We start from the raw sequence: 13,600 nt of genomic DNA, 5'->3' as shown, positions 1-13,600 counted from the left end.
CTGCATGGAGGCCTAGCGAGGTCGTTGTGTGACGCTGTGAAGGCGAAGCCTGGATTGCCCTGGAGACACCAAGAGGTAAGAGGTGGCAGAGCCATGAGAGAGCAGTCAAGGAGAGCTGCTAACAGGCTGTGGAACCAGCTCAAGAGAGACAACAAAGCTGAAAGGAGTTCGAGCTCTGAAGAGCATTTTGACAGCAGGCACGGAGATGCTGAGTTTGGAGTTTGCCTGGCTTCGGTATCCCTCTTGCTTTGCCCCAGTGTTTCCTTACTATGCTCCCTCCTCCACATTCTGGAATTAAAATGTACATCCTGTATCATTGTATGTTGGAAGTATGTGATCTGTTTTTTATTTGACTTTGTAGAGTATTACAATTAAGAGATTGCATAAATCTCAGAAGAAGCTGAACTATTAAGCATTGTTGGGACTGTGATAGACTATGGGGACTTTTTAATGTTTTATTTATTTATTATTATGCATACAGAGTTCTGTCTGCATTAGATCACATTATGGATGGTTGTGAACCACCATGTGGTTGCTGGGAATTGAACTCAGGACCTTTGGAAGAACAGGTGGCGCTCTTAACCTCTGAGCCATCCCTCCAGCTCCTATGGGGACTTTTGAAGGTGGACTAAATGCATTTCACATTATCTCATGGCTACAAGCCTGTGGGAGCCAGGGAACAGAATGTGGTGGTTTGAATAGGTCTGGCTCCCATAGATTCATGTGTTTGAGTGCTTGGCCATAGGGAGTGGAACTATTAGGAGGTGCGGCCTTACTGGAGCAGGTGTGGCCTTGTTGGAGGAAGTGCGTCACTGTGGAGGCGGGCTTTGAGTTCTCACATGCTCAAGCTATGCCCAGTGTGGCACACGGTCCCCTTCTGCTGCCTGTGGCTCAACATGTAGAGCTCTCAGCTCCTTCTCCAGCACCATGCCTGCCTGCACGCTGCCATGCTTCCTGCCGTGATGATAATGGACTAAACCTCTGAAACTGTAAAGCAGCCCCAATTAAATATTTTTCTTTACAAGATTGCCTTGGTCATGGCGTCTCTTCACAGCAATGAAACCCTGACTAAGACAAGCTCTACTTCAGAAACTCTGATAATCAAGCTTTAGAATGTAAATGATCTAGTTTTCCATCCTCGAAAATGTTACTCCCTGGAATTGTACTAGCAATTGAATGTCAGTCACTTGAGCACAGGCGAGCACAAAACCATGTTTCTCTCTCACAGAAAACCTAGCTTCCGGGGGACCACAGCAGTACCCACACTTAGTTCATACCTCAGAATCCAAGACGTAAGGGTCCTATCTCCAGTCCTCCTCCTCCTCTGCCGCCCTCTCTTTCCTCTTTCTCCCCCCCCCCCCCCCGTCCCCACATTGCATCAGGAGATGCAGTTACTAAAATTCAAAGACAGCTGAGCAGGCAGGGAGACACAGACTCAGTTTTGGGCTGCCCTCCACTGTAGAATACGTTAAGCTCATGCATTTCAACGCCAGGTCTTTTTGCATTTGAAGATGCAATCCCCAGTCAGACTTGTCATAAAAATTGAAATTAAATTGAAAAGTGACTCTTCCCAAAATCTTCAGTACAGAACTTCTGGCTAGAATAAGGAACAGCAGAGTCTCAGTTTTACATTTACCAAAAAAACAGTAAAGCGGTGAACTGTCAAATGCTGCTGCAAGGAACACTGATCCAGGAAAGCTCTTGACTAATCCAACCAAAAATGGGAAGACTATATATACTGGATATTTGTACAAACTCTTTCAATTGAGCTTAACATAGAGCAAGGTCATCATCATGTGAGCTGGAAGCTAGGCTGCGTTACAGAGCAAGACACGTCTCAGAAAGAAAGAAAGAAAATATTAAGCCACATGTTAATTTAACCATGTAACTTTCAAAATCTTACTTAAACATAATAAATATGCCGTAGTCACTTAATCACTATATTGCCTGAATGCCTGCACGGATAAGGTGCTACCACAAGTACTTGGGGCAGAACAAGGAACAAGACTAAGAAAACCCGGGGACCAGCATCAATTCCACATCAATCTGGGCTACAAAATGAATTTGAGGCCATCATAGACTACAGAGCAAGTCCTGCCTCAATAAGATGTAAGACAAACCATGAAAGTGACGTATTACAGGGTTAACAGCACGTATGTGAGTAGTGGCCAATATGAGCACAAATGTTAGTCTTAGGTAGGTGGGAGGAATAAAAAAAAAAGTACTACACTACATGGCTGAACATGACACAGCAGTAAGCTTAGTAATTCATGCTGGGCACGCACGTAGGAAGACTATAACAAAATAAAGATGTTTTAAACAATCACAGGATGGAGTAACTAAAATATAAATACTAAAGATACAACAAATAAACTAATCATATGAATAAACCAGGACATACAAAACAGTCTTCAGGAACTAAGGACAGGGCAGGTAGGCCAGTGTAGCAGGGACGGACACACCAAGCCTGACCCCCAGAGTTCCATCTCTGGGTTCCCACAGTAGAAGGAGAGAACACACTCCCACGAGCTGTTCTCTGACCTCCACACACACATGGAGACACATGTACATACAAACTAAAACAAGCAAACTAACTAATACAGTAATAAAATAATTTTTAAATTAAAAACAACAACAGCTAAGAACAAGATGGGTATAGTAACACAGGCTTGCACTCCTAGCCCTGGAGAGGTTGAGGCAGGAGGATCAGGAGTTCAGAAGCATCTCAGGCTACAGAAATAGCTATAGGCCAGCCTGGGCTGTATGAAACTCCATCTTAGAACAAAAGCAGCAACGGGGCTGTGAAATGGAATCCTTCCATCCCATCAAACTAGCTGGACCACATAGTCCAATAAAAAGGCCCGAGATAAATAACAAAAGGTAAAAAGTGTAGACTCTCCTCATGATACTCAGACACGCATGTCAACAGTGAAAACTGAGGGCTTCAGAGACGGCCCAGAGGCTGCTCTTCCAGAGGACCCAGGTTTGATTCTCAGCACCACAGTGTCATCTAGAACTCCAGCTCCGGGGGATCGTCTGGTCCTCCTGGGGATTGTATGCATGGCGGCAGAACACCCAAACACATAGACTTAATGAATTAATTAAACCTCAAAAAAATTTAAAAGGTAAAAGTAAAAACTGAGAAGATCGACCCCACAAATACTCATCATAAGAAACTTGCAATAATTATACAAATCCCAGACAAACTGGACAAGGAATCAAGGAGCACTGCTAGAGAAAGAAGTATCTTATTATCTTATCCATAATAAGATAATCGATCCATCCAGAAGGTGGAATACAAGGGGGCACAGTGGCCCACAGCTGGAACCCCAGCCCACAGCAGGCTCAGTCAAAGGAAAGAAGAACATCAATATTAAATGCAGATGTGGGGCTGGAGAGATGGCTCAGAGGTTAAGAGCAAGCACTGTCTGCTCTTGCAGAGGTCCTGACTTCAATTCCCAGCAACCACATGGTGGCTCACAACCATCCATAATGAGATCTAGTGCCCTCTTCTGGCGTGCAGGTGTGCATGCAGGCAAAACACTGTATACATAATAAATAAATAAATAAATAAATAAATAAATAAATATTTGGGCTGGAGAGATGGCTCAGCAGTTAAGAGCACTGCCTGCTCTTCCAAAGGTCCTGAGTTCAATTCCCAGCAACCGCATGGTGGCTCACAACCATCTATAATAAAATCTGGTGCTGCCTTCTGGCCTGCAGGTGTATATATGCAGGCAAAACATTGTATACATAATAAATAAATCTTAATAAATAAATAAATGCAGATGTGCTCACATAGAGGCTTCAACACATATTAAGTGAAAGTAAAAGGAGAAATGATCTAATAAATGTGGGAGGTGTCAACATGCTTATCTTGGTAAAGATGAAATGAAAAACAGCAAGGATTCGGATTTCCATAACATTTGACAAAATGGAGGCACAGAGTATTTTACACACAGCGGTAAGGGGTTAATGTTTCAAGTACACACCCACTATTCAACCCTAAGTCACAGTTAGTCTTCTTAGGCATGAAAGGAGTTGAAGTAGACAAAGTATGTTCCATGGCCGCAATAAAATCAACTAGGGATCAACCAGACACTTAGAAATTAAGCCACATGTACATAAGTATTCCCTGCGGCCTGAGTTCTTTCCTGACATCTCCACTCAGGTGAAGTCAGATCCTTGACTTTGCCACAGAAAGGTCTTTGAGCATGAGCCAGTATGAAGCAGAGCTGCAGTTGTCAAGACGTTTTAAGCAAAGATTAAAGAGAGGGATTAAAAAAAAAACATAAAAACATATCTATAATAAACTCTCTCCTCCACCATACCTAGGTGCAATCCTTTCCTTTCCTTTCTTTTTATATTCAACAACCATTGTCCACCAGCTCCGCTTTGGGGTATATAAAATAACCTAAAGTGTGAATGCAAGCAAAGATCTATATAGTAGTGTTCATAGCAACATTATTTACTATAACTGAAGACAGGGTGACTCAAAATACCCACTGACAGATAAGTAGATACCAACCTGTGGCACACATGAGACAGAATATTATTCAGCCTTTAAGAGGGAGAAAATTCTTGTGTGATTAGACTTTTTTGGCCCCTGCAAAAATATCATGATACATTCTTCAAATTACCTCACTTCAAACTTATAAAATTTAAACTAAACTGAAGGTTTGAAAATAGGAAGACCGTGAAAACAAAGACTCTAAGGGGAAAAATCTATTGTGTGGGACAATATAGATGCATCTTGAAGCTATTTTGCTAAGTAAAATAAGCCAGACATGCAAGGCCAGATATTGGACGAATCTCTCTCTGTGAGGGGCCTGGTGTAATCAGACTCACAGCACAGAAGAGAAGGGTGGTCTCCAAGGACTTGAAGGCTGGAGAAAATTAGAGGGTGGGGTGTGGGGGTGGGGCGGAACTAGGGACAAACTTGGAGTGAGCAATGGCTCATCTGTGTATTCACCACATCCCCAAGAGCATCACGCTGCCTGTTACCAGGTAGATGCTCAGCAAACACCAGTCAAGGGGTGAGGAGGAGACCAGAGGACTTGGGAAAAAGTAGAGCTTGACACTAAATTCTACCAAGTTCACAATGTTGCTTTAGTCTCTAAGAGTCATGACTTAAACCTGGCATTTTCTCCAGAGAAGAGTAGTTACACCTGTGTTAAATAGTCTACAAGGCCAGATGACTAAGATTAAGGAGAGTTAAAATGTTGCAAACCAGAGCCCAGTTATCTCAGCTGTTTTTAGTGCCTTTGAAAGCCATCCATCGGCCATGCCTGTGGCTGGCCTACCATCCTGGTAACTATCCAAACACACACACACACACACACACTCTCTCTCTCTCTCTCTCTCTCTCTCTCTCTCTCTCTCTCTCTCTCTCTCTCTCCCTCTCCCTCTCTTTCTCCCCCTCTCTTTCTCAGTCCCCCTCCCTCTCTCCCTCCCTCACCTCCTCTCTTTCCCCTTTCCCTCCCTCTTTGTTTTGTTTGAGACAAGGCCATACAACATTGCCCAGGCTAGCCTCAAGCTCACACACCTGCTGCCTCGGTCTCCTGAGAGCTGGGATTACAGGTCTGCACCTCATTTGTGGCTAGTTTTGTTTTGTTTTGTTTTTTCAAGAACTCAGACCGATTACTCACACCATAGCTCCATTCAATTAGCTAGACTATGGAGCAAGCTTCACCGGCCTTGTCTGTCCAGCCTTTTGCACTAACCATCTCCATTTACGGTGAAGTGGTTAAGGTAACGGGAACAACAAAGAACAGAGTTTTGCGATGACTGAGCATGAAAGTGAGCACACAGGAAGTGTGATGTGCTGCTCCCAGAGAACAGAGGTGGCCAGAGCGAGGGCTGGGAGCAGTGTCCCAGGCGCGAGCACACAACACCTGTTCTTAGTGAAAAGGAACCGCGTCCATCCATCTCACAACTCACAACCAGTCTCGGAGCTGAGAAAAGACAAGTCTGCCCAGTGCAGGAGAGCAAGGAACTACGACCACTAACGCCCTAACAGAATCTACTAACTAACTTAAAGGGAACTGCAAGGCAGGGTGGTGCTGAGGCAGGGGAATACTTCAGTCCACAACACTGAGACCAGCTCAAGGAGCATAGTAAGACCAGTTTGGGGGGGGGCGGGGTGTATGATAATAACCAAGTCATTACTCTAAGGGCTTAGATTATTAATAGAAATGTGTGTGGAAATTAAAAGGTAAAAAAGAATAAGCTTTTTTTTTTTTAAAGAAGTAAGCCAGACAACCGTGCTGTAATGAGATCCTGCACTCTGATGTGGGATTGTGTGATGTGATTGTGCCTTAGAATATGGCCACAGCCTATGAGAAGCCACGGTGGAAGCCGAGGTCCCTCCTCCCTCCTCCCACTCCCCCAGCCTGGTGCTCCTTCAGGTGTTGGACTGAAAGGTGTGGCCGTGGAAGCTTCTGTCCCTGAGGGAAGCTGCAGAGCCTCCTGATGGAGCCGCCCAGCGCTTACTCAACACTTACCGACATCTCCATAAACATACAGGCCCTTTGGAGGTTTGTTCCTTGAAAAAAGCTGCAAATTAAGAACAGATTACAAATTTTCTATCATGAAAATAATTACACATAATCATATACATAATGTTCCCAACCGTGCTATATATAGGACACCAAGGGGCCATTACATACAATAAGTAGAAAAAACTTGCTGTGAAAGTCTGCAAAGCCAAAATATTATGCAGTCTTTAAAAGGAAGGTATTTTTGATAGACCACAACATGGATAAATCTTGAGAACATTGTATTAGTAAAATAAGCTGGTCACATAAAGAATCCTTATGACCCTTATATGAAGTATTCAGATAAACCAAAAATCGTATAGGCAAGAAGTAGAAAGTATGCTTGCCAGGGGCGGAGGAGAACCGAGAAGTTCCTGTGTAGGGTTATAGGGTCCCATTTTTGTAACATGACCAGATGGGTAGAAGTAATATACAGAATTATGTCTGCATTTATTACCAGTGAGCTGTTTAGTCAGAAGTGGTTAAAATAGTTACTAGTGTAGTGGCAGTCACCTGTAATCCCGGCACTCAGAAGGCTGAGGCAGGAGGATGTCTGGACTACATAAACCAGAGCTGTGATTTAAAAGACAAAATTTGAAAACTCAACTCAGCGTCCAAGCCATACTGTTCTTGTTTCTGTTTTACAACCCCTGGGCTCCTTCTACCTCCCCATGTGGGCCACACCCTGGGACAGGCCAGGCAAGCGCATCTTCTCCACCTTCATTCCAACATCAGCACCGTTTCCCCCGGCTCCCGGCACATCACTATTCTAAGAGTTGGCTGGAAACAGATCTCCACTTCTGCCAGCATCTCAGTTTTTCTTTCTTTTTTATGTGAAACATTGTGTCTCTCTATTTTAAACTTCACACACACACACACACACACACACACACACACACATACACACACACACAAAGCATGAAACCCTTAAATAATTTTAGATCAATATCAAATCTGCAACCTAACATAAAAGCCAATAATCTCTATGCATATTCTGCATGTTAGGGGTGTTTTGGTTTGGTTTTGGTTTTCTACACAGGGTTTCTCTGTGTAGCCCTGGCTGTCCTAGAACTCACTATGTAGACCAGGCTGGCCTCGAACTCACAGAGCTCTGCCTACCTCTGCTTCCTGAGTGCTGGGATTAAAGGTGTGTGCCACCATGGTTCAGCTAGAAATCTTTTGAAAGCAATTCTGTGTTAGATAACTGGGTGTGCTGTGGTAATTCAAATTTTTTCAAAATATGTTCTGTAGGAATAATTTGTTGTTGCTGCTGCTACTGTTTTGGAGGTTTTGGGTTTTTTGTTTGTTTGTTTGTTTTTTAAGACAGTAGAGCCTTGGCTGGCCTGTAACTCGCTATGTTGATCAGCCTGGCACGAACTCATAAAGATCTCCAGTTCTGGGATTAAAGGTGTGAACCACCACACCTGGAAATAGTCCCCTACCCCCACCCCACCCCACCCCTCTGGTACCGTTCACATGATGCAATCAATATACTAAATAAACAAAATTCAACTTAGAGCGCAGCATTTCCGTGACATGTCCCACTGCACACAAAATGAACATCTACAGACACTGCTTCCTGTCAAATATAATGGCCAGAGCTCACACTCAGAACTTAAGCAGCCAGGAAAAAGCACTGAGGGGCCTGTCTTCTTCTTTTCCTTCCTATTCAATAATCCAATATATTTTAGAAAGAGCACCCTGCCACGTTTTTGTATGTTACATGTACAGTTTGTTACACTGCTTTATATGTTCTTAAATATACTTGAATATACTTTGAAATTTTAATATAATGTATTTTAATCATATTAACTTCCCATTCCTCTCCTAAATTAAATTGAATTTGGGCTTGGTTTGGTGAAATTATCATGGGGCAGTGATGTTTTTGAGACAGGGTCTCACTATGTAGCCCTGGCTGGCCTGGAACTCTCGCTGCCTCTGCCTGTGAGTGCTGAGACAGGGGCTTGCACCACCATGGCAGGCCCTGCATTGGACCTTTTTTTTTTTTTTTTAATGGTAAAGAGATACTGCTTGGTATCCAGAGAAATTCTAGCATTTGGAGGCTCAGGCAAGAGGACAGTGAGTTCAAGGCTAGCCTGGACTACATAGTGAACAAAATCTTGCCTCAAAAAAAAAAAAAAAAAGGACTCGATGAAGCTGTGAGGTAGAACCTCAGCCCATCAGGTACCCCTGGATTTAATCTCCAGCACCACCAAAAAAAAAGTTAGTAAACAAAATAGATAATTTCTGGCTACTTAATTTAAATCCTGGATACCAGGCCAGGTGTGGTGGCCTTTAATTCTAGAACTTGGGAGGCTGAAGCAAGCGGATCTCTGTGAGTTCGAGGCCAGCATGGTCTACAAAGAGAGTTCTGGGACAGCCAGGACTACACAGAGAGACCTTGTCTCAAAAAACAAAAGTAATTAATTAACATAAAACAAAAATAAAACCTGGATACCTTCCACCAATGAAGGCTGAGAACAGTCTACATAAATGACATTTAATTTTTATTACAGTTATTTATTTATTTATATGGGTGTAAGTGGAGGCACACGTGTATTTCACAGCATACACGTTGAGGTCAGAGGACAACTTCTGAGAGTCCGCTCTCCCCACCCACCATGTGAGTCCTAGAGATCACACAGAGGACACCAAGCTTGGTGGCAAGCACGTAACCTGCTGAGCGCGCCCACCGGCCCTTTAAGTGATGTTGCATACAACAGTCCTCCCTTCTCAAGAAACACAGCCTCCAACACCTCCATGCTCTGACTGTCCTCACCCTCGTGCATGCCATACTTTCCCCTATACACCTACCTATGATAAGATAGTAACAGTGACAGCTAATAATAAAAAGAACCACTATAAAAAAAACCATGCTACAGCTGGGAGGTGGTGGCACGTGCCTTTAACCTCAGCACTTGGGAGGCAGAGGCAGGTGGACCTCTATGAATTTGATGCTAGCCTAGTCTACAGAGTGAGTTCCAGAAGAGCCAAGGCTACACAGAGAAATCTTGTCTCGAAAAACCAACAACCAAAAAAAAAAAAAAAGGAGGAGGAGGAAGAGGGAAGGAAAAGAAAAGAAAGAAAGAAAGAAAGAAGGAAGGAAGGAAGGAAGGAAATTATTTAAAAATTGTATGGCAGAGTGAGGGGGAGCTGAAAAGATGCTCAGAGGTTAAGAGCACCTGCAGCTCTCCATGTGCAGAAGACTGGGTTTGGTTCCTAGTACCCACAAAGCATCACAACCACCTATCCACTCTATTTCCAGGGGGATCCAACACCCTCTTCTGGCCTCCTCACATATGCAGACAAAACACTTATGAACAGAAAATAATTATCTCAAAAAAAAATCTAGACAATACAGTTAGTAAGCTCAAGCAATTTCAGATCTATATCCAGCCTGGGGAAGAAGCTCAACAGCAGAGCAGCAGCCCCCAGGGTTTGCTTCCTGGAACCACAGACGAGCCTAGAGCAGCGCAGCAGCGTTTCCAGACCTCCTCTAGCCTACTCTGCAGCGGCTCTCCTCAGCCTCCTCAGCCTCCTCAGCCTCCCTGGAGCTAGCCTACACTTCCCGTCCCCGCTTTCACATACAGTTCCCGCTTCGTTATAGAGAGAAAGCAGAAGGTGTCTGGAATCCCGCAGCTTCCCGTGTGAAACTACAACCTTGCGCCCCCCACCCCCTGCCCCTGTCAGTAACCCTTTCCCCTCTGCCTTTCCAAGGCCACGCCCCTCCTCTCAGGGGCCACGCCCATCAAATTATACTTCTCACGTAAACCGGCTGCCCGCCTTTACACCTTTATTCCTACCTTCCTGCTCGTTTGTTCTTATAATGTTGAAGCTCAATAGGCAAGACAAAACAAAAACAGAAACCACAAGGACAAAAGACAAATCCTGTTAAAGTATATATATTTTTAATTTTATTGTTTTTTGTTTTTTGTTTTTTTGGCCTTACTATGTAAGCAAATGGATCCACTTCAGAAAGCCCCTCCCAATGCTGTACTTCAGAGCACTTACTGCCTATTTTCTTCTAGCAATTTTAATGTTTCAGGTTTCACATTGAGGGTTTTTTGTTTTGTTTTGTTTTTTAATCCACTTGGGGTTAATTTCTGTGTGGAGAGACCACTATAGCTTCCAATTTAATTTTTTTTTCTGCCCATATGAACATCAGATTTTCCCAATGCCATTTGTCAAAGATGTTTTCTTTTCTCCAATGTATGTCTTTGGCCTCTTTTTCAATTAGATGGCTGTGCTCACGTTGGCTCTTCTATTGTGGTCCATTGATCCACTGTCTGGTTTTGTGCCAGCGCCATTTTGGTTGGCGACTCTAACTGTCTAACTTATCTTGAAGTCTGGAATGGCACTCCCTCCAGCACTGCTCTTTTTGCTCAGGGTTGCTTTGGCTGTCCAGGGTCTTTTCTGGTTCCATATAAGTTTTAGGGTGTCTTTTTCTAGTCCAGTAAAGAGTACTATGGGTATCCCATTGGATCCGTAAACTGCTTTTGGTAGGGTGGTCATTTTCACAATATGAATTCTACCCATCTGTGAACACGAGTTACCTTTCCATTTTTCTAGTGTTTCCTCCGTCTCTTTCTTCAGAGACTTGAGACAAAGGCTCATTGTAGTCCCAGCGTGCCCAGAATCACTCTGTAGACCAGGCTGGCCTCCAACTCACAGAGCTCCTCCCTGCTCTGTTCCTGAGTGCTAGGATTAGAGCATCCACTGTGTGTGATAACTCTCCTCTACAGCCCTACACTTGAGGGAGGTAGAAGGATCAGAAATTCAAGGTCGTTAGCTGCACAGTGAGTTCAAGACCAGCCTGAAGTCCTTGAAACCCTGTCTCAAAAAAAGCGAACAAACAAGAAAAAGCCCACTTGCACATTGATGTTCTAGAATATTTGCTTTCAATACTACTCCTTTGCTTTAAATGCTGTAAACACGAAGTCACTGGTCCAGTTACTTACATTTAATGATCTAGATCTTCTCTTTTTGTTTTCTGTGTTATTACAATTTTAACATTAAAAAAAAAAAAGATTCAAGGTGCTGGGCACACGATGCACCCATGTAATCCCAGCACTCAGAAGGCAGAGGCAGGAGGAGGTCACATGCAAGGCTAGCAAGGATAGCAAGACATTATCTCAAAAATTAAAATAAAACAAGTTTTTTTTTTAATGCTATCCATAATGATCTGTGGTGGTTCTAAGCTTTCTAAGCTAAAATGCGTGCGCCCTCTGCCTCTCGGGATCATCACCCTCTGTCGCTCCAGCAACAATTTTCATTAGGGCGACTAGGTAACAAGGGTGTTGCTGTTAAGATAAAAAGTATTGTTTTTAATTTGTTTAAAATGCAGGAATATTACTTTTCCTGTTTCCCCATCTCCCCCCCCCCCAACTGCATTATTATCTCCCCAAATGGCAGAATCAGAGACAATGATTCCAGCTGGAGTGTGAGCATAATTACATCTTTTAAAAACTGGCATCACAGCATCCTCCACGTGGACCACTTTTGATAAAAGTACATCCTTCAGGTTTCTCCATATCTTTAAAAACTAAAAAAGAACTATATGCTAGCATCCATAAACTCCCTTTAAATGAAAATGTTTTTTTTAATGGCTTTAGCTGATTTTCAAAAGAGCCCTCCTAACCTAAAGTACATCAATTTGTTCAGTTTACTAGTATAATTAAGCCTATTTAAGTATCTAAATAAAGGGGCTTTCAAATTCTACAACAACACACACAAGAAATGGCTTGCAGAGCAGCAGCTAGAAGCCAGCCGTGGAGCTGTAGACAGAACAAGGATGTGTCACCTACCCCAGACACCTTCAGAGTGTGTGTGTGTGTGTGTGTGTGTGTGTGTGTGTGTGTGTGTGTGTGTTTGTGTGTTTGTGTGTGTGTGTGTCCCTTGCTCAAACCCAGTCCTGTTGGCTTAATGTCATCGTGGAAAAAAGCTGCTGCGGCAGAGTGACAGGAGGTAGCAAATTCAGGAACTCAAACCCACACAGCTTTCCTCTTGTGTGGACACAGCCCCCAGTGTGTGCATCTATCCACTGACTGGCAGTATTTGTACTTTAAGTTGATGGAATAAGCTGTGGGGTTTAAGCATCCGGTGGAAGGGAGGGAGGGAAGGAGAGAGAAGGGAGGTAGAAAGGGCGACAGGAAGCACTCCTAAGCATGATGGTATTCGCCTACAGTTCTAACTAGCCAGGAACTGAGGTAGGATTGGGGCCAAGAATTAGAGACCAGCCTGGTAAACATCGAGAGGCCCTGTCTACACAGAGGAAAGAAAACTAAACACCTGTGCAGTCTCTGACTGTAGCAAAATATACAGATATAAATGGTTTTTAACTTTTTAAAGACAGGGCCTTGCTAGGTAGCTCAAGCTAGCTTCAAGCTTTGCTCCTCCTTCCTCACCCTCCCCTGTGCTGGGACCTTAGGGACCTTAGGGACCCCTCTGTGCCACTGGGAGACAAGTGACAGGAAGCAATTCTCCAACAAACACTTGCTGGTCTCCTGCTCCTATTTGAAACTTTGACCCTGGCCTCTGTCAATGGGACACCAGGACATAAGCACAGTCCTCAAAATGATCAGCAACTCATTAAGAGGAAGTGATTGGGGAAAACACCAGCTTCTTGCTGTGAGCTCTGAGAATGACACTGGGATTGCAGGCATCCTCTATACCAGCTAGGAACTATTGCTACAGACTCCTTCCCAGAGACAGACACAGAAACAAGAACTCCCGGGCACATGGACAGGTCCAGAGCTGCCACATTGCCCTCAAATCAACATAGAATTATTTCATGCCTCTTCCGTGACAGCTTTGTTACTTATTTTACTCATTCAAGCTACGAAGACGGATTGAACACTAAGCACCTACTCTGTGCCAACCTTACAGGCTCAAGAAGACCAAGAAAAGAAAGTTAGCAAAGGCACGTGTGGGCAACAGAAGATGGTCCCTAAAGAGGGTGACACCACATGTCTTTAATTCCAGCACTTGGGAGGCAGCAACAGGTGGACTTGGACTATGTGCCGAGATTTTGTCTCAAAGAAACAAAGAAGTAGCATATGTTAAGA

General features: G+C 43.7%; 1 protein-coding gene across 3 annotated transcripts in view; it reads right to left on the bottom strand.

Annotated features, from left to right (window-relative positions):
* AFG1L (AFG1 like ATPase) overlaps positions 1-13,600 on the bottom strand; it is a 171,038-nt gene that overhangs the window by 125,751 nt on the left and 31,687 nt on the right. For 2 of the 3 annotated variants that reach the window (XM_084774452.1, XM_084774451.1), the window contains exon 3: positions 6,504-6,555. The exons of the other annotated variant lie outside the window; for it this stretch is intronic. In XM_084774452.1, coding sequence (XP_084630578.1) covers positions 6,504-6,555 — 52 coding nt within the window. The remainder of the gene's footprint in view (positions 1-6,503; positions 6,556-13,600) is intronic. 3 annotated transcript variants of the gene reach the window in all.

Source organism: Acomys minous, assembly GCF_964271855.1.
Source record: "Acomys minous genome assembly, chromosome: 3".
In the NCBI taxonomy this organism is placed as follows: domain Eukaryota; kingdom Metazoa; phylum Chordata; class Mammalia; order Rodentia; family Muridae; genus Acomys; species Acomys minous.
The sequence above is the reverse complement of the archived record's forward strand: the minus strand, read 5'-3'. Positions and strand labels throughout refer to the sequence as shown.